Source organism: Spermophilus citellus, assembly GCF_964194105.1.
Source record: "Spermophilus citellus genome assembly, chromosome: 10".
Lineage (NCBI taxonomy): Eukaryota > Metazoa > Chordata > Mammalia > Rodentia > Sciuridae > Spermophilus > Spermophilus citellus.
Genome location: NC_138197.1, coordinates 56,297,565 through 56,319,726, shown reverse-complemented (window position 1 = coordinate 56,319,726; position 22,162 = coordinate 56,297,565). Strand labels below are relative to the sequence as shown.

Sequence of the window (22,162 nt, the reverse complement as noted above, 5' to 3'; positions counted from 1 at the left end):
TTATGTGGACATATTTTCATTTCCTATGAGTGGAATTGCTGGATCATGTGGAATTCAAAGTTTAATCATTTGAGGAATTGTCAAACTGTTTCTATTCCCCAAAGGAGTGAAGGTGGTTTTCCATTTCTTCAAGTCCTTGACAACACTTGTTTCATCTTTTTGTGATAGTCATTGTAGTAGGTATTAAGTAGTGTCTCATTGTAGGTTTTTTTTTTTAGTTGTAGATGGACACAATACCTTTATTTTATTTTATTTTTGTGTAGTGCTGAGAATTGAATCCAGTGCCTCGCTCTAGTTTTTTTTTTTCTCTGATAGTTAAGGATGTTGAAGATCTTTTCAAGGATAATTGACTTTGTATACTTATTTTTTTTTGAGAAATGTCTAATCAGATTCTACACTTATTTTTAATTTTTAATTGCGTTATTTCTTTATTGTGGAATTGTTGGAATTCATTATATATTCTAGATTCAAGTCCCTTGCAGATAAATGATTTGCACAAATTTTCTCTCAATTTGTAGGCTGTCTTTTAACTTTCTTGATCATGTCCTTTGAAGCACATCAGTTTTTAATTTTGATGCTGTTCAGTTTATTTTTTTTTATTGCCTGTGGTTGGTGTCATATTTAAGAAAAATTTCTAAATCCAAGATCACAAAGATTTACCTGTTTCCTTCTAAGAATTTTATAGTTTTAGCTCTTAATACTTGGATCTTTGCTCCATTTTGAGTTAATTTCTTGCATATGAAGTGAGAGGAGCTCTAAATTACTCATTGCATGTGGATATTAAGTTGTTTCAGCACAGTATACTGAAAAGACTTTTCCCCCATTGAGTGTTCTTGGCATCTTTGTCAAATCAATTGACCTTAAATGTGAGGGTATTTTTTCTGGGCTGTCACTGTGATTTACTTATTTATCTGTTTTTGCTAGTAACTGCTCTATCTTTATTCCTGTAGCTTTGTGGTAAGTTTTGAAATCAGGAAATTTGAATCTTCCAACTTTATTGTTTTGCAAGATCATTTTGGCGATTCAGGATCCCCTAAATTTCCACGTATGAATTTTAGAATCAGCTGACCAATTTTAGTAAAGAACCCAGCAGGGATTGGGATAGGCCTTGTTTGGAATTTGTAGATCAATTTGGGAGGTATTGCCATTTTTAAGAATATTTAGTATTTTAATCCCTAAACATGGTATGTCTTAACTTTTATTAGATCATCTTTATGTTCTTTCAATATTTGATAGTTGTCAGACTATATGCTTTACAATTCTATTCTTAAAATATTTCTATGTATTTTATTCTTTTTGATACTATTATAAGTAGAATTGTTTTCATAATTTTATTTTTAGATTCACTGCCTGTGTATAGAAAAACAAATGTGTTTTGTATGTTTATCTTCTACTACCTTGCTAAACTCATTTGTTTTAGTAATTACTTAGGATTTTTTATATAAAAGATCATATCATCTACAAATAGTTTTACCTTTCTAATTTGGATGCTTTTTCTTTCTCTTGACTAATTGCCTGACTAGAACTTTGTATCCCATGTTGACTGCCTTTGGTGGGAGGTGACATCTTGTCTTGTTCTGGTCTTAGGAAGAGAAAACATCCTATCTTTTACCATTAGATCTAGTGTTAATTGGGGTTTTTTAAAGATGCCCTTTATCAAGTTGAGGGAGGTTCTTGACTATTGCTAGTTATTGAATATTTTTATCATGAAGGGGGTTTGAATTTTTGTCAAATGCTTTTTTTGGCGTCTATTGAGATGATGTGGTTTCCTCCCCTGCTTTCAGTTTTCAGATGTTAAATCAACTTTACAGCCCTGGTACAAACTTGGGCATAGAGTATAATTCATTTTATGTATTTCTAGACAAAGTTTGTTGATTTCCTCCCTCCCTCCCTCTCTTCCTTCCTTACTTTTTTTTTTCTCTTTTTCCCTTCCACTGGGATTACAGGTATGCACCATTATGTCTAGCTGTGTCTGTATTCATAAGAGAGATTAATATAGAATTTTCATTTCTTGTGATGTCTTTGGCTGGCTTTGGTATCAGAGTAATGTTGGTCTCAGATTTTGGAAGTTCTCCCCTATTCTCTTCTTTCCAAGAGTTTGTGAAGGATTGGTATTCTTCTATGTTTGGTAGACTTCAGTGGTTAGTTTTAAACTTACTATCACAGTCTCTTCATTTGTTAGTCTATTAATATTTCCAGTTTTTTTTGAAATCAATTTCATTATCTAGCATCTTTCTGGAATTTGGCCATTTCATCAAAGTTGTCTAGTTTGTTGACATGTGGTTGTTTATAGTGATTCTCTACAATTCTTTTTTTTTTGTATAGGAGTGGCAATAATGACCTTATTTTGTTCCTGATTTTAGCAATCTTCTCTTTTTTTTCCTTTGGTAATTGACTTAATGGTTTTGTCAATTTTGTCCATCTTTTTAAAGAACTAACTTTTGGTTTCATTCTTTATTTTCTGTTTTCCATTTTTTAGTCTCCCCTCTAATCTTTATTTTTTTCTCCTTTGTTGATTTGTTATTCTTTTTCTAGTGTTTTGAGGTGGAATTTTAGGTTATCAATTTGAGATCTTTCTTCTTTTTTAATATAAGAACCTACAGCTATAGATTTTCCTCTCAGCACTGATTTAGATAAATTCCATAAATTTTGATATGTGTTTGTTTTATTATCTCAAAATGTTTTCTAGTTTCCCTTGTGATTTATTCTGGACCCACCAATCATTTAGAAGTATTTTTTAAAATTTTTGTGAATTTGTAGATTTTCAGAAATTTCTGACTCCATTTTGAGTGGAGAACACATTTTGTGTGATCTCACTCCTTTTTAAGACCTTGGGGGTTGTTTTATGCTTCTCATCTAGTCTGTCTTAGTGTTCTGTGTGCACTTGTGAATAATGTATATTCTGCTGTTCTTTGATGTGTTCTGTAGGTGTTTGTTAGGTCTAGTTGTTGGTTTATAATGTTAAGTCCTGTATATCTTGATGGTCTGCCCACTTGATCTGTCCATTATTGAAAGTGAAGTATTTAAGTCACCTGCAACTATTGTTGGATTGTCTACTTCTCTAATTTCTGTTCATTTTTGCTTCATATTTTTTTTGGCTCTGTTGTTAGGTTTGTGTATACTTATAATAGTTTTAGCTTTCTGATGGATTGACTCATTAGTCAAAATTTCTATTTCTAGAAACTGTTTTAATGTCTATTTTGTCTGATATTATCTTTTTTCATAATTGTGTTCCCTGATATATTTTTTTTCTATGGTTTTGCTTTTAATGTATTGTGTGTCTTGAATCTAAAGTGTTTTCTGTATACAGTTTATAATTGGATCTTGTTTTTTAATCCAATCTGACATCCTGACATTCTCTGTTATTGTTACATGTGGATTTAGTCAATTTTTTATATCTCATGTGTTTTTGTTCCCATTATTTAATCCTTTATCTGCTTTATTTTGATTAAGTAAATATTTTCCAATGTTACATCTTAATTTCTTTAATTATTTTTTTTCCACTATTTTGTTCTCTTAGTGATTACTCTATATTTTTTCACTATTTAAATTTTTTGGATGTTAAAAAATTTAAAGACATGACTAAAGTAGTGTTTGATATAAATAGTGATTGTTCATTTGAATCACAGAGAAGCCCAGTGAGAGATTCCATCTGAAATGGAAGTACGCATAGGCCAGGAAATCGGACAGAGAAACCTAAGGCCAAATCTGTCAGCCTAAATATTTTCTCTTCCTGATCCCCCTTTATCATGGGTTTACAGCAAATAATCATGGCCAGGATCCTATAGTTTAAGGAACTCAAGAGTTGTTGGTATAGCTGAAGATTTTAAAGAATCTGACATAGGCTTATAAACTTTTTCATTTTAATAAATTTTTTTGGTGATTTATAGAATCCACTTAATATTAATTTCAGAAAGATAACAGAAATAGTCAGATATTACTCTTTCCTCTTCTCTCTTTGCACTGTTCTTATACATATTATGTTTATGTTACAAATCCAATAATACATTATTAATAATTATCACTTTTTGTAACTTTGCATCTGTTAAAGAAATTGAAGAGAGAGAGGAGAGATAACCAAGTATGTATGCACAGAGTTGTTCTTGGTTTGTGGAATATGGTTTTTTTTTTTTATATTAGCCTTCTTATTTAACCATCTCTGATTCCTTTATTTGTTCCTGTGGACTTAAGTTACCATCTGGTGTTATTTCCTTGCTTCAAGATTACCTTGCTCCTCCTACCTCTTCTGTATTATTACATTGCTTTATGTCATAGGCCCAACAGTACAATTGTGGTATACTTTGTTTTATGTAGTTGCTTTTTAAAACAGTAAAGAAAACAAAGTCAAAGAAATATTGTGTATGCTGTCTTTACTGGTGCCTGTGTGTATGTGTATGAGTGTGTGTGTGTAACGTTTAATTGCCATCTGGGTCATTTGCTTTCACAGCCCAAAGAACTTCATTTAGTACTTATTATAATGCAGCTATGTTAGCAATGGACTCTCGGTTTTTTTTTTTTTTTTTGGTGGTGGTGCTGGGGATTGAACTCAGGGCCTTGTACATGTGAGGCAAGCACTCTACCACGTGAGCCATATCCCCAGCCCCTCTCTGGTTTTCTTTATCTGAGTATGCCTTTATCTTACCTTCATATTTTTATAGCTTTATTTTATTCACTTATTTTTATGTGGTGCTTAGGATTAAACCCAGGGCCTCACATATGCTAAGCAGCACTCTACCACTGAGCTGCAACCCAAGCCCCTTGTATTTGTTTTTTAAAGGGATATTTATTTTTTAAAATATTTTAATTGGTATATTGTAGTTGTACATAATGGAGGGATTTGTTTTTACATATTTATACATGCACACAATATAACAATATAATTTGGCCGATACCATTTCCCAGTATTTCTCCTTTACCTCCCCTCCTCCCACTCCCTGTTCCCTTTCCTCCACTCTACTAATGTCCCTCCAATTTTCATGAGATCCACCCCCACCTTTCTTTTCATCTTTCTAGCTTCTGCATATTAGAGAAAACGCATGACCCTTGACTTTCTGAATTTGGCTAATTTTGCTAAACATAATGGTCTCATATTCCACCCATTTTCCTGCAAATGACATAATTTTGTTCGTTATGGCTGAAAGAAACTTCATTGTGTGTACATACCACATTTTCTTTGTTCATTCATTCGCTGAGAGACATGTAGGTTTGGTTCCATAGTTTGGATATTATGAGTTGTGCTGCTATAAAGTGGTATGCATGTATCACTATAGTATGATAACTTAAAATTCTTTTGTATAAAAGTGGTATAGCTGGATCATATGGAAATTTCATTCTTTGTCTTTTGAAGAACCTTCATACTGTAGTTGTACTGATTTACATTCTCACCAACAACGTACAAGTTTAACTTTTTTCCCATATTCTCTTCAGCATTTATTATTGTTCATACTTTTTTGGTACCAGGGATTGAACCCAGGGTTGCATAAATACAGAGCCCTATTCCCAGGCCTTTTTGTTTTTCATTTTGAGACAGGGTCTCATGAAGTTGTTTAGGGCCTTGCTAAATTGCTGAGATTGGTTTTGAATTTGTGATCCTCCTGCCTCAGCCTCCTGAGCTGAGGATTATAGGCATATGTCACCACGCCTGGATGTCATTTGTATTCTTGATGGTTGCCATTCTAACTGAAATAAGATGAAATCTCAGTATAGTTTTGATTTGCTTTTGTGTAATTGCTAAAGATGTTGAACTTTTAATATATTTTTTGGACATTTGTATTTCTTCTTTTGAGCAGTGTCTAATTAGTTCATTTGCCCATTTATCATTTGGGTTATTTGATTTTTGGTGGGGTTTTTTTGTGTTAAATTTTTTGAGTTCTTTATATATTCTGCATATTAATCCTCTGTCAGAAGTGTAGCTAGAAAAGATTTGCCTTCATATTTGAAAGGTAGTTTTGGTAGATTTTTGGTGAACAACTTTTTCAAAATTTTACCTATGCTATGACATTGCCTTTTGGCCTCCATTATTTCTGGGAAGAAACAATGATTAACAGATGTTAATCTTATTAACCTTCCTTTGTTCATTGTGTTGGTATATGTTTTTCTCTTACCACTACTTTCGAGATTGTGTCTTTCAGCATTTTTACTATGATGTGGATGTGTGTGGCTCTCTTTGTGTTTCTTAATTGAAATTTGTGAGCTTCTTAAATGTGCAGATTATTTTTGTCAAACTTGGGAAGTTTTCAACCATTTTTTCTGTATTTCCCCCCCTTTCTGTCCTGTTTTTTTTTTCCTGGTACTCTTGTTATTCGTATACTAGTGTGCTTAATTATGTTCCACATTTTCTTGAGGTTGTGGGCATTTTTCTTTATTCTCTTTTTTCCTCTGGTCTTTGGAATTCATAGTCTTTATTGCTTGTCTTTTAAGTATGTTAATTCTCTCTTCTGCCATTTTAAACCTTTGGCCAGTGGAGCTTCTTTAGTGAATTTTTCATTTTTTTTTTTTTTAAAGAGAGAGGGAGAGAAAGAAAGAGAGAGAGAGAATTTTTAATATTTATTTTTTAGTTCTCAGCGGACACAACATCTTTGTTTGTATGTGGTGCTGAGGATCGAACCCGGGCCGCACGCATGCCGGGCGAGCGCGCTACCGCTTGAGCCACTTCCCCAACCCGAATTTTTCATTTTGTTCATAGTATTTAAGTTCAGAATTTTTTTTATAATGTCTGTTTTTATTGTTATTCTATATTTGAGGTATTGTAATCAAAGTTTCCTTTAAGAATGGTTTCCTCTTCCTTCATGGTGGTTGAACCCAGGGGCTTCACCTCTAGGCAAGCACTCTAGACTCATCTATATCCCAGCCCTCCTTTATTCTTTAAGCATTTGTAATGGCTGAGTTTTTGTTTTCAGGTTCTTGTGAGGTTTGTCTTGTCCCCATGAGGGTTGTTCTTGTTCCCCAGGAAAGTTGTTCTTGGCTGTCTCCTTCCTGGGCTTTCTCTGCTGAACTTCTGGCCTATCTTGGCTTTGTTTATCAGCAAATTAGGAAGACTTGTAAAAGTGCAAAAAAATTGAAATTTCAGTTTGGAGCAATATTGTAGGTAATGAAGAGTTGAATAAGAGGATTGTTTATCTGTGTAGGTTCATTTAAAGTCAGCAACCAAAAATCTCTAAAGTGATATAGTCAATTTCTACTCCTAAAACTGGGTGGTAGAAGGATCTGGGAAGATAGTATTAGAGAATTTTTAATCAGAAAGCTGAGGACTTAAGAGGATTTCTAATGGTTGCGAATACACAGTGCATTCACTATCTATTAAGGAACACATTACCTTGGCATTCCATTTCTCTAAATTTCCTGTCACGTGGTAGTTAAATTTAGAGACTGGGTTAGACTCAGGCTTTACTTTTTCGCAAGAACAAGTCATGTGTGATGATGTGTATTTCTCCTAGGAAGCACAGTAGGTCTAGTTGTCTCCTATCCTCTGAGGTTAGTGGTGTTGAAAGTGATATTCTAATTACCATTCCTTCTTCATTTATTATATGAAATATTTCTGTAAAACGAAATGTTTTCTCATAAATTATATGATTATCCTGAGAAAGTTTGAGTATTTAAGTATGTTAATTCTCTCTTCTGCCATGATTCAAAATAATACTTTTTATCTTGGGTACTAGGGATTGAACTTTCACTGTGGCACTTGACCACTGAGCCACATCCCTGTCCCTATTTTGTAGTTTATTTAAAGACAGAGTCTCACTGAGTTGCTTAGTGCCTTGCTGTTTCTGAGGCTGGCTTTGAATTCAGGATCCTCCTGCCTCAGCCTTCCAAGCTGCTGGGATTATAGGTGTGCGCCACTGTGCCCAGCAAGATAATACTTTTGTTTCTTGACGTCTTCCAGAGATGACCAATGAAGTGTTTTATTATGTTGTTTTTGTTTCATTCTGTTGATTTGTATCATTGTGAACTTATGAATTCAAATTGGTTGAGGTATTTGAATATATTCCAAGTATACAAAGATATGTCATCTTTGGCCAGTGGGAACCTCTTGAATTTGTCTTATGAGTCCTTTTTTTTAAATTTTTTTAAAAAGTTGTTGATGGGGCTGGGGATGTGGCTCAAGCGGTAGCGCGCCCATCTGGCATGCAGCGCGGCCCGGGTTCGATCCTCAGCACCACATACAAACAAAGATGTTGTGTCCGCCGATAACTAAAAAATAAATATTTAAAAAAAAAAGTTGTTGATGGACTTTATTTTATTTATTTATATGCAGTGCTGAGAATCAAACCCAGTGCCTCACACGTACTAGACAGGCACTCTACCACTGAGCAGTAACCCCAGCCCTTATGAATCCTTTTGACTTAACTCTGATAGTCGTTGGTAGTTTTCCTATTATCAGGTAGGACTAGCTGTTCCAGGATCATTGTATAGATTTCTTGTCCTAGACTGCCCTACCCTGGGAAATGGTATTTCAAGACTATAAGTTGGGCATAAGTGATATTTATTATGCATGCATGCACATTTTCTCTCTATGTAGATGTAGTATATCATTAATATATTAGTATGTTGATGATGTAATATGCATCAATTATATATTAACATTCATATATAATATATATTTTACTGCTGTTTATGTATAGTCATAAATATTGAGTTGGTCATTGTTTCTATGAAGAAGAGCTGAAATACCTTTTTCTTTTTTTAGTCTGTGCATCATTAGTACACATAGATATATGTAGATGTTTCTAATTTCCAATTAAAATTCAGGGCTTCTTTATTTTTAGTTAAATATAATTTTTGGTGTAGGAGGTAGGATCAATTAGGTTATCATAATTACTTATGTGCTTTATTCCACTAATATAAACAATAGTCTCAGAATAATTATATCATTATTATCATCAATATGTGATTACTGTTGGGCTGGGGATGTGGCTCACGCGGTAGCGCGCTCGCCTGGTATGCGTGGGGTGCTGGGTTCGATCCTCAGCACCACATAAAAATAAAATAAAGATGTTGTGTCCACCAAAACCTAAAAAATAAATATTAAAAAATTCTCTCTCTCTCTTTAAAAAAAAATTACTATTAACAGTTCAAGATTTTTTGGTAGCTCTTTTCACCCAAGGTATGTCCATACTCTGGGAGTATACAAATATATACATGTAGTTAATATACAGTCAAATCATTAAATTTAAAGTCACTAAAATAATCCCTGTTTGGCTTATTCATTTACCTCAATTAATCTGAATTTTTAGGGATTGCTTTTTAAAAAAAAATTAACGAATATAGAACATATACACAGTTCTAAAGTGTAACTTAATAAATGAGGTGTATTCAGAGGAGTCTAGCCTCCATCACTGATCCTTTTACCTTTACTGCAATTCCCTATTTCCCTCCATTTTAAATTCATTCTTTCCTTGCTTCTTAGATACACAGCAGTGCACTCTACCTATGTTTTTCGCCCTTCTTCTCTTGGCGACCACCCTCCACAGTGGTACGAGCAGCTCTCCTGCACTGCTCTTGTAGTTGCACCGTGCTTTATTTGTGGATTTGTGTAACTTGTCCAACCTGTCTCCATAATCAGTTTTGTCTTAATATACTATAAAGGGGATAATTTTAGTGTTACTAGTTTAAAACTTAAAGATTCCTTTGGTTCCTCTTGGCTTTGTATGTATTAGTAAAAATTAATTTAAAAAATTTAATTAAAATTAAAATTTACTTTTAAAACCTCTCAAAAAGAGCTCTTCAGGCTTGTTTTCCATTGTGACTTCACTGATTCTCAACCAGTTATTTGGCCAGGGTAATAATTTTTAATGTATTTTAAAATCACATGTGTTGTGCTATTACATTAGAACCAGGAGTATTCTGCATCTGAGTAAGAAACAGAGTTAGCATTGGAATTAGATCATTTTATTTTAATGTGTGGGGTTCACCACTTCTTTTTCATCTTTCATGTAAAATTGTTTTCAAGAGACATACTGAGACTATCATACTTATTTTTAGTCCCAATCATTTATTTTCAATTTGATTAATCAAAGAAAAGTCCACCTTCATCATTTTATCTAGCTGAGTTCACCCATGGGTTATTGTCACCATTTGAGTGTGGACTCTACTGGACAGTCTTGCATGAACTCCAGTGTTCACTTAAGAAAGCAGATTTGCTGGCATTGCTGAAGGATTGTTGTTTTGTTTACTTAATTTCTGTGAATTTTATGAACATGTAAATCTTGTAAATATCTAAAAACAATTTAAGCAAAAATTTTATTGTCATTTTATTGACTTTTTGATACTACTCTTTGCCAGCATTAGCTTTCTGTAAGTTCTTGGTTGCTCTGTGTATGGTTGACTCTTCTTTTCTTTTTACTCTTTAGTGCATTCCTCTCTTTGTTCAACTTGTTTTGGAGAGATTAACTCGAGGGGTCAAAACTAGTGAACTCCGTACGATGTGTCTTCAGGTTGCAATTGCTGCCTTGTACTATAACCCTGATTTGCTGCTACATACTTTAGAGCGAATTCAGTTGCCTCACAACCCTGGACCTATCACTGTACAGTTTATAAACCAGTGGATGAACGATACAGATTATTTTATTGGGTAGGTGTGCCTTTTGGACTTCATATTGACTTTCTGTTTCTGGGAAGTTTACTTCATATATATATATATATATATATATATATATATATATATATATATGTATGTATGTAGGATACCATGTACAAAATCAATTTTCATATCATTGGATCTATTTTTGGTATATTAGTAACATGATGTTTAATTTTTAGAGTATTATGAATGTGTTTCAACAGTACAATCTAGTGAAAAGAATTCAAGTCTCTTCCCATTTAAAAAAGTTTTTTTTAATACTTGTAGGTGGACAGAATGCCTTTATTTTGTTTATTTTTATGTGGGCTAAGGATTAAACCCAGTGCCTCAACATGTGCTAGGCAAGTGCTCTGCCACTGAGCTATATCCCCAACCCCTTCCCATTTGTTTTTGATTATTGTGTGTCATTATTATCTTAGGCAGCAAAAATTAAGGGTCTAAATGCTATGACTATTAGGTGTCTGTGGGCATTCTAGGGGCAATCAGGTTTCTAAGGAGGATACCAGTCTGCCAAAGATGTTACATACTGTTCTGGGATGTTTAGCTCTTTGCAGCTCTCAAAGGAGCCTGTTCTCAAATGTGGTCAGAAAGATTATTAATTTTAGCTTAGAGATTGCCTCTGTAGAAGAGTTTGGCTTTCTGTGACTCACTCTCCTAGTTTTTAAACATAGGGATGGAAATAGAGCTCAGTGGTAAAGCATTTGCGAGGCATGTACAAGGTCTTGGGTTCATTCCCTAGTGCCACAAAGGAAAAAAAAAACCACAAATTATGTCTGGGGATATAGCTAAGGTAGAATGCTTGCGTAGCATGCATGAGGCCTTGGGTTCCATCCCCAGTATTGCGAGAAAAAAAAGGCAGGGGGCATGGTTCAAACACAGGAAAAGTAAGGTCCTATGTTGTTATATGCCCATCTCAAGTCACCCAACACATGTTGATGGCCATATTATGTTAGAATTTGAGCTTGCTTGCTGTCTTAATTTGGGAACATTTTTTAAGTTTTGTAAGATATTACTTAGAAAAATTTGCTGAAGGGAGTAGACACTTGGGTAGAAATGATCAGTACACTACCATGTGTGTGGGTGATGGTGAAGGCCTGGGTTAGGATGGTAGAGTAGGACTGAGTGAACACACTTACAGGAGGCTCTGCCTATTTTCTACTTGTAGAGGCCTGGAATTTGTCCCTCACTTATATTTGTTTATAAAACTTTCAAGGGAAAAACATTCTTCAAAGCTAGCCTCAACAACAGCAAGGTGCTAAGCAACTCAGTGAGACCCTGTCTCTAAATAAAATACAAAATAGGGCTGGGGATGTGGCTCAGTGTTTGTGTCCCTGAGTTCAATCCCCGGTAGCCGCCCACCCCCCCCCCCCAAAAAAAAAAAAAGTGTGCTTAAAGTTATCTCTGACAAAGATTTAGAGTAGAGATTTGTTCATGCAAAGTTATGTAGTTGGTATTCTTATATCTTTGTCAACATGAATAAGCAGTTTTTCAAAGAAAGTCTTTTTTAGCTTTTGCATACACTGGGCATCCTTGCAGAGTGCTTCCTTAGATTATTTAGAGACCCACTGGTTAATCATCTTTCCTGCTATGATCCACTTGACTGGTATGCACTACTAGTTTGATACTATGAGAATGAGAAAGCCTTCGGTCACGTACAGTTCCTCTTATGTCATACTACTTGGCCGTTAGTAACTCAAATGAAGCAAGCAATGCAAATAATGAGGAATAACAGAAGCTGGTAAAGTATTCATGAGGTTGTTGTATTATAATCTTATTTTAAATGAATTGAACCACTGCAAGTGATTTTTTTTTGTTCATGCTTGCAATTTTAAGTGGTTATACTAATATAATAGTCTTTTAGTTCTTAGTATCTTTAGTTTTAAACAATTTAAAGGGAATATATAGAAAAATATGACTAATATAAATTGGTCAAACATCTTTTCCTTCAGAATTAAATTTTCCTGGGGTGGTGCAGAGCATGGGAGGAATGGAGGCACTTTAGATAGGGCAAAAGGGAGGGAGGAAAAGAGAGGAGGCAAGAGGGTAGGAATGATGGTGGAATGAGTTACACAGCATTACCCTCAGTACGCGTATGAATACATGAATGGTGTGAAAATACTTTGTGTACAATCAGTGATTTGAAAAATTGTGCTTCATATGTGTAACATGAAATGAATTGCATTCTGCCATTGTGTATAACAAATTAGAATAAATAATTTAATAAAAAGAGTTCCTTATCCGTGTTATAGCAGAGGATGCTAGTAGATTTACTTAGATCTATTAAGCTCAGCTTATTTGGATATCAAGTTTTTGAAATAGCTTTTGGCACCTGATGTTAGTGTACGATACCTGTGCCAAGAAAACTTGAGGACTAGTCTAATGGGAAGAGTCTGGGGAACTCTCCAAGTTTTCCATTGTATAAGAATTTTCTGCTTTAACAAAACCCATTATGCCAACACTCAAATGTAGCATTTACATTAGTCATAAGTTGGTATTACAGCAAGATTCACCATGCTAATTGCAGACTCCCATGGGTCTTTAATGATAATGATTTATAAAACTTTTTAAATGTAAGATTTCATATAGCAGAAAACTGGAGATATTTCTGTACAGTCCCAATGAATAAACCCTAGAGTTTGCCTTGAACATTTCTTTTTGTAATTTCTCTGGGTTTTGTCCTTTATTGCACTTCTCATGTCTACATTTTTTTCCCTTTAAATTTTGCAGGCATCATGATCGGAAGATGTGTATAATAGGACTGAGTATCCTTTTTGAATTGCAAAATCGACCTCCTGCAGTAGATGCTGTGGTGGGACAGATTGTCCCTTCAATACTTTTCCTTTTCCTTGGCCTAAAGCAGGTCTGTGCCACTAGGCAACTGGTAAACCGGGAAGATCGCTCAAAAGCAGAGAAAGTTGACATAGAAGAAAATGGTAAAGTCTTATACGGTGCTAGAATTGATTGTGATTTGAGCATTGTTTTCTTTGACTTTTAGTCTGTTTGGCTTCATTAAACAGATTTACATTCTTTGGCTTGCTGAACATTTGACAAATATCTTGGACTTGATTGACTTGTTAATTGTATCATGTGGGATAACAGATTTGTGTACTTCTTGAAACTGTCAACTGAATTATTTTTAAACCTGAGCCTAATGGATGTTTTTATACCTGGTAAATATATTTGTAACAGAATCATATGGTCTTGCTACACATTAACAACTTAGTATTTTATTTTCTTGTTAATGCTAATAGACTCAATGAAGGCAGCAGCCATGAATTAAATGAAACACTAGATTAAGAACAGTGGAGATTGATTTTTTTTAAAAAAAGGATTGGTAGGTGATTCATCTTCCAAAATTATTAATGAGAGATATATTTGTGGTCTAAATATACATTTAGAATAAAGTTCAGAAATGAAGATAATTTGCTTAATCTAAAGTCAGAATAAGATTGTCAACATCAAGAATATTAGACATTTAATAATGAGATTGTAAAGCTACTTGTTAGGGCCCAGGAAGTAGCACTATTTAATTCTGAGTGGAGGTTTTCCTTTTCTGGTTAAAAACGGACATTTATCTTTAGCTAAGAAAAATCAGAATTCTTGCCAGGAAACAAAAACAAACAAACAAACAAAAAACAAACTATTTTTTGATGCTAAACTTTGTGATTTCAGCAGGTATAGATTTAAAACACTTTTTGTTTTAACTGGTATATAAGGAATTTTAAGCTACCCTTTACCACTCTTACCACAAAAATTTCTGATTTTTCTGATTTCTGAGTAGATTTTTTGAAATAGTTTCTTTCTAGAAGTTACTTTTTTCCCCCTCTTTATTATTATTTTTTTTTTTTGGAGGGGGTTAAGCATATTCCAAGAATTACAAATTATTTTTTCATTTTGTTATGATCTCTAACTTCATGTTTTGCTGGTTTTTGGCTTATAAATAATATGGCTTGAAATAATTTTTTTTCTAGTAATATTCCAAGACTTGTTGAATTTTCTACCAAAGTGTGGAAATATTAACTAGCAAAGGTATATCTTGCTATCTTTGTAATTGTACCTTTGCCACTTTACCCCAATACATGTCTGGTCCCAAACTATGGTTTCTTGTTTTAGCCCTTTTAGTTTAATCCAACTGTTTCAGTGTGGTGTGTTTTATGGAACTAGTTTTAGATTGACGTTGCCTGGTTTACTCTAGGTTTTTCCTTTTAAGTTGATTTTTATTCTGCATTTGCTGCCTTCTAGTTACAATATTCCAGTTATAATATTCATCTAACCACTTGGAACAGAGCAGCACTGAAAATAGGTCATGTGTAACTTGGCTTATAACTTTTCAAGGCACATGTAGTTGACTACTTTATTATTATTTACATTTTTTGTATTTTTACTATTTCTATTAAAGGAAATGACCTCCTCATTTTGGTACTTCTGAACACTTGGTAATCTGTTTAATCAGTGAGAGACCTGAATTCTCAATGGGAGGTCATTGTTATCTAAAAACATGTACTGATTACAAAATCATTTGATGTCTTTTTATTTTTTTTTTAACAAAAATTATGGGAAATCTGCAGTTAAATAGTATTCTCAAGTTAATGAGTCAGCTATAGTATAACATTAGCAATGTTCAGGTAACCCGCAGATCTAGGGAAATTGTTTTCAGTGAGAAGGATAAAGCCATTCTCAATTGATCAAACTGTAGAGTAGGCATAAGGTTTATTTTTATGTATTTATGTAAAATTGTTTTTCCATTTCTACATTTTTAAAATAGTCTTTTTCATGGAATTTGATCTATTACACTTGCATATTTTGATTCCTTTTAAATAATTAATGGATCCACAGAGGAGATTTCCAGTGATGAGGAGGATACAAACGTTGCTGCTCAAGCCATGCAGGCAAATAACGGGAGAGGTGGAGATGAGGAGGAAGAGGAGGATGACTGGGATGAAGAAGTGCTGGAAGAAACTGCCCTTGAGGGGTTCAGCACTCCACTTGACCTTGACAATAGTGTGGATGAATATCAGTTCTTTACACAAGCTCTGTTAAGTATGTCTTTACTCCCTGAATTTTGAGCTATTTCTTAGAATTTTTTTTTTCATTCCTTTCTGTTACTTGTTTTGGGATCTGACTAAAAATCGGTATAGACACTTAAAATTTTAATTTTTTGTTACAGAAATATCCATACATATGCAAAATGAAAGGGATTAGCATAAAGAAACTCTAATCACCCAGTCCTAGCATCTTTCATCATTTTAAAGCAATAGGGTGAGCCTGTAGGTTATCCTCACGAAAGCAATTCCAGGCAAATGTGTTGTTGATCCTTTAGGCAAAAATCGACCAAGCATTTACAGAAAAGAATGAAGTATTTCATATGTATGTTACTTAAAAATGGTGGTGTAAACCTTTTAGTTATTCACAGTCCCTGAGGGAAGGAACAGAGGGTAGCTCTTTACTTCTTAAACAGTTTACCAATTTTGTACAGCAAGACACATAAATATAATTAAAAGACTCATGGAAGATTGGGAGAGAAGACTTGCTAAATGTATCATAGGCTTATGATGCACAACATCCAAAAGCCTTCTACAAATGAGTAAGACCAATGAACTAGTATAAAAATGGGAAATAGAAATTTTATAGAATAAAAATAAATGAACCGGGCATAGTGGTGCACGCCTGTAATCCTAGTAGCTCTGGAGGCTGAGGCAGGAGGATTGCAAGCTCAAAACCAGAATCAGCAAAAGTGAGGTATTAAGCAACTCAGTGAGACCCTGTTTCTAAATAAAATACAAAACAGAGCTGGGGATGTGGCTCAGTGGTTGGGTGCCCCTGAGTTCAGTCCCTCCTGCAAAAGAAATGATAAACCAATGATAATATTTAGAAAATTATTAAAGAAATTACAATGAAAAAAAATCCCACTAATGTATATTCTGTTATGGTTAGATGGTATTTCTGTGATTGTATCATAATATAACTTATTTTTATTCTTGGACATTTAGGATTATTTCTAGTTTTTTGTTATAAGTGATATTAAAGTGGATATGCTTCTGTATAAAATATTTTTACTGACAGGGACAATATTAGCATAATTTTGGCATCATTTAGTGTTGTTGCAAATACCATTGATGAAGATTAAAAACTACCTAAATATTTTTATTGAAATTTCACAGGAATTAAAGAGAGTACAAGGAATGTCATTACAAAACAATTAGGAAAATAAAAGCATAAATGTGGAGATGGAAATATGATGTGTACCAAGATAGTTTTTTCCAGACATGGGTGTGCACCCTAGTCACCAACGAAACTTTTAGGTATTGAGTGGAGTCTCAAAAGATGTAGTTCATTTTTTAATTTTTCAGTAATGGGGATTGACTCTAGAGGTGATTTACCACTGAGCTATACTCCCACCCCTTTTTTATTTTTAGGTACTGGAGAATGGTGTTTAGCCACTGAGCCCTATCTCCAGTCCTTTTGATTTTTTATTTTGAGATAGGGTCTTGCTAAATTGCAGAGGCTGGCCTGAAACTTGTGATCCTCCTACCTCAGCCTCCTGAGTATCTGGAATTATAGGTGTGTGCCTCTGTGCCCAGCACGTATGGTACTATTAAAATGCTCCTCAAGTGATAGTTAGACACCCAGCTTTGGGCCAGTTTGTAATGACCACTGCTGAAAGCCTCAGTGAAGGAAGGAAACAGGACGAGATTGTAGCGGCTTTGAGTTCTGGTCGCCATTCCCCAGTAGAGTGTTGAGTGTTTTCTGTAAGGGCATGTGGTAGTTTACCTTCAGGGAGTTTCCAGGTGTTCAATGTGTAAAAAGAGCTGAGGGAGCCAAGCATTCTGAGATTATTTTGTTAAAGTAGGAGGAATAAGTTCTGGAGTAGAGAATGGGATTTAATGGAAAGAATCATGTGAGTAGAAAACATCAAGTCTCAGAGGATTGGACATGAAGAGAATGTGGGCGGAGGTGGTAAGGGCTTGGGATGGGTGCCTGGGAGACTAATAGAACCAGTGATAGAAATAGGGAGATAAACAGAGTTTGGGAGGAAAGTGCTGAATTTGGTTTTATTGTGTAGAATTTGAGATGAGCTATCCAAGGGGGAAAGTCCAGTAGCTAAGGGGAAGACTTTGCCTAAATGCACACAGATGTGGGTCCTTGTTGTGGAAACAATGCTGAAGCTTCTAGAGGAAAATGGTAACAAGTGCGTACAGGTGTATGTCCCATGATCTGGATTTTAGGGAACATTGATAGATGGTAAAATTTAGAAAGAAGAACAATTTATTCCTTGGTTAAGTTTCATCATCCTGTCATCATCTGAAGTAATTTCATTGTGATTTGATCATGCCACTCGTTTTTCTCTGAGGTAATAGTTGTTATTGGACTCTTATCTTTTTCTCCTTTTCCTCTACACCCCTGAAATGCAACAGCTGTGCAGAATCGGGATGCTGCTTGGTACCAGTTGCTGTTAGCCCCTCTCAGTGAGGACCAGAAGAGAACACTGCAGGAGGTGTACACATTGGCAGAGCACCGAAGGACGGTGGCAGGTCAGCCACTCACTTTCACGTGTGTCAGACTGCTGGCAGCCAGACTTTTTCAGTGTCCTAGGGGGCACCTAAATATGCTTTTTAAATTTTTAGAGACCAACCCTTTATGATAATGAGGAGTTGTCATCATTGAATGGTTGTTCTTTTTAATCATTTCCAATATCTTAGATTTGCAAAAATCTGTCCATTATGTGTTTATTAGTGGTATTCCCATTCAGATCCTTACGTTATTTTGGAGGTATAGGTAAAAAGTAAGGGTAGGCATGAATCTTGCTGAGGGAGACTTAATCAGATGGACACCTACCTAAACATCTTAACCACAGGTAGACCAAAGTCTCTTTATGAATTCTTGCAAGGAACTTGTATTCCTGGAAATGAAATACTACATTAGTCATCTCTCTGTTGCTGTGACAAAATGTCTGAGAAAATTAACTTATAAGGAAGGAAAGTTTATTTTGCTTCTAGTCTCAGAGGCTTCAATCCAAGGTCACTTGGCCCTGTTGCTGTTAGGCCTGTGGTACGGCTGAATATCATGTAGGAGTTTGTGGTGGAGGAAACCTGCTCATCGAGGTGGCTGGGAAACAGAGGAAGGAAGGAGCCAAGGCCCAGTGTTCCCTTAAAGGGCATGCCCCTGTTGACCTAACTTCCCGTAACTAGGCCCCACCTCTTAAAGGTTTCATCCCCCCCATAGGAGTGCCAAGGCTGGCAACCAAGCCTTCAGCATGTAGGCTTTTGGGGGATATTTACAATCCAAACTGTAACAAATGCTCTCCATTTATATTTGTTGGGCTTTTTGTGTTGGTGACTCATGTTGATTTTCAGTTTTTAAGCTAAAGAAATTATTTTATTTTTATGTTGAGATTGTTATGGTCACTCCTAGATTAGCAATGGAAAAGACTTTGTGATCACAAAAATATTTTGGTAGAAAACATCGTGGCTGGGCGTCTAGAGTTGAGAACTCTGGTTCTTCACAGACTTAGGTCTTCGGATTTGGTATCGACCCTCCTGCTATGAGAAGTCGGGTGCCTTTTCAGCAGTAGAGACAGTGAAGCTATTGGAATCTAGCTTGAGACTTGTTTTCATTTCACTTACTGTAGTAATGTTTTTCTGTGATAGTAAACATAATTACTTATTGATGTGCTCCTGCTAAAGGCTGGCATTCAATTTGGCCAGGTAACAAATACCATAAGTCACGGTTCTTCAGTTCTAAGTATGCAAAGAATCTGGCTCTTTTGAGATTCTTTCCAACTTTGTGCCTTATGGACTCTTCTGTTTTCTTCCTCTTTTTTTTTTTTTTTTTTTGAAAATGCTAGAGGCAAAGAAGAAGATTGAACAACAGGGAGGCTTCACGTTTGAAAACAAAGGAGTTCTCTCTGCCTTTAACTTTGGGACTGTGCCGGGCAACAACTGAAGGAAGGACATCAGCTGACCAAGACGTCTTCGCTGTGTTTTATCTCACAATTTCACAAAGGGAGTGTGAGACTCAAGGGGAGAAATTAGGGGGCTGCTTTTCAGGGCCCTCCTGCTGCACCAGTTATCATCTGGCATTAGGCAGTACTTTTATCCACTCTCCCTTTCCCCTTTGACCTTTCTCACCCTGAAATATATATTTTCAACAGCTACTGTAATGTATGAAATTAAAGAAAAACAGAATCATTGCATTGAAAAGGACAAACCATACGCTCCAAAGGCTGACAGCCTACCATGGTTTTTAGAGGATTGGATTGACTTGCAGGTCTCAGGTTTTTGCCATGCAGAATCCATGGATTTATGCGGATAACAGTGCCTTCTGTTGTACATGAATTATCAGAAAAATTTTTTTGGAGTGCATTGCAATTTTTTTAAAGCATAAAACATTTCTAGATATAATGTAAACCTTGGTTATATGTCGACTTATTCTGCATTTTACTCTGTGAATTTACTGTTAGGCAGTTAGCTGCAAGTCACTCTGGTTTCAAAAACATCACTGCTCCCTTTGCCCACCCTGCTATGGGGGCTTTCTTCAGGGGTTGTAAAATATGCACTGGCTCTGGTTTTTCATAAGTTGTTTTGTGGCTTTCCTAAGAAGTGTCTTATTCCCTCTTCCATCATATTTTTCTGCCTTGAAAGGGGTGGGATTTCTTTCAGGATCAACAAATATGCATATCGATTTTATTCAGAACCTGATACGTTTAGGACTCAGCAGCTTCTTGGAAGCAAGTGGCAGAGGCTCATTAGTCACTGGAGTTAACAGCAAGTCTGAAGATATTCTGAATCATGTACTTAATTATGCAGTGAAGTAATGATTTTACCTGAAGCACATTGAACTTTTAGGAGAAAGATGCTGCGTAGCACAGTGTCTTTCTGGATGGGGGCTTGTATCTTCAGTAACTCATCATTCCAGCCGTGTTGGACCAGGGTCTGAACCATTTTATAATGAAATTGTTTATTTAGTCACACGACTTAAACAAGTCTAACTTGCTTTCCCACACTTCTGATTTTTCTCCTACATATCTTGTTTTCGTTTTTATTATAGCTCAGTTTGTAAGGGTTGGGTATATTGGTCAGTTGTATTTTTAGATGGGTAATGATCTAGGATGGCTTTTAGTAAATATTGCAGATGGAGAATTTTTCTGAACTGTTCAAGACCAGAACATGGATCATAGTGTGTTCATTCAGTAAAATGAAAATGTATCTTGAGAATTTACATATTACTGGATGTGATACAGATTTTCCATTTTTGTGAAATGTCTGTAGTTTAAATTTCCCATCAGTGACTGGTGGAATTTTTTTCCCAGGTGCTTCCTATATTACTATCCCTTATTCATATTAACTCTTTACAATTTTAGATTATTTAAATAATTTTCACAGAAGTAGCCTGAAAAGCCATGAGTTTCAGAATTAAATAATCCTCTACTTTCCCATCCCTCACTTCCCAAGGCATTGAAGCTGAATCTTATCCTCAGTTAAGAGAAAGATGGCATTGTTGGGAATGTTAGGGAACTTTGGAACTCTTATTGTGCCCATGTTCCACATGGCTTAATTTTAACATAAAATGCCTTCACACTGGATTGTAAAAGGCATGTGATTTTTGTGTGTGTGATGTATTATCTTCTGCAGTATTAAAGGGAAAGAAGTATTAATGTGCATTGCCCTATCTTGTATTTGAAGCCAGGGAAGTTGTATGATTTTGTTACCAGCAGTGCTAACCTGAATGTGATCTGGTTATCTTGGAAATGCAGGAACTTACACGAATGTACTGTAGAATAAAATGCGGACTGATTCCCAGGATTCTGAACTCTTCTGTGTGAAATGTTTTCCAAAATGTGCAGGCGCTTTAGGCAGATAACAAACTATCAGTACCTTTTTCTGATACCTGCAGCAAGGTGACTTGGTCTGGAAGGTACCAGGGACTCATCTGGGCCAACAGAAGGTCTCATCAGGAACAGCCAAAGTATGGGGAGTGGTAGGAAGCCAGCCCCATATCTATCTATCTATCTCTGTCTCTCTCTCTCTCTCTCAAATATTTTTTTGTTGTAGATGGACTCAACACCTTTATTTATTTTATGTGGTGCTGACAATTGAACCCAGCGCCCCACACAGTGATAGGCAAGTACTCTACCACTGAGCCCCAGTCACATATCCAAATGAGAGTGGCAGAGTTCTGGGAAAGCAAGGTCATTTACCTACATCAGGAAGGGAAGGTGAAAGGGAAGGAAGAGAAAAGGTGACTAAAATGGAACAATATTCTTATCAAATTTGGAGTGGTCATAACTGGTTGGATATATGCTAGCCTTTATATTCTTAGTGCTTCCCTTTCTTGACAATAAAATCTTCACCTCCAAGTTATTTTAAGACTACACTGAACCAATACACTGGAAGTTAGTGAATGTTTCTAAGATAAATGACAATTTTTAAATCATTGTTTTCTAAGTGATAGAGTGAATTACATATAGTATAGTTTTCAGTAAAGGGGACTGAAAATCCAGGGGAACTTGGCCTAGTATTAGGAACCATCTCTGTGTGCATGCACACATGTGTCATCTGTTAAAAATCAGGTGAGCTGTAGATG

General features: G+C 35.4%; 1 protein-coding gene across 3 annotated transcripts in view; it reads left to right on the top strand.

The window, feature by feature from the left end:
- Nucleotides 1-21,381, top strand: part of LOC308657518 (importin-8) — an 85,268-nt gene extending 63,887 nt beyond the window's left edge. For 2 of the 3 annotated variants that reach the window (XM_081309274.1, XM_081309275.1), the window contains 5 exons: nucleotides 10,350-10,570; nucleotides 13,307-13,512; nucleotides 15,416-15,619; nucleotides 17,995-18,111; nucleotides 19,425-21,381. In XM_081309274.1, coding sequence (XP_081165400.1) covers nucleotides 10,350-10,570; nucleotides 13,307-13,512; nucleotides 15,416-15,619; nucleotides 17,995-18,111; nucleotides 19,425-19,522 — 846 coding nt within the window. In that variant the 3' untranslated portion in view covers nucleotides 19,523-21,381. The remainder of the gene's footprint in view (nucleotides 1-10,349; nucleotides 10,571-13,306; nucleotides 13,513-15,415; nucleotides 15,620-17,994; nucleotides 18,112-19,424) is intronic. The other variant, XR_014023954.1, reaches the window with a different exon arrangement.
- The last annotated feature ends 781 nt before the right edge of the window (nucleotides 21,382-22,162 follow it).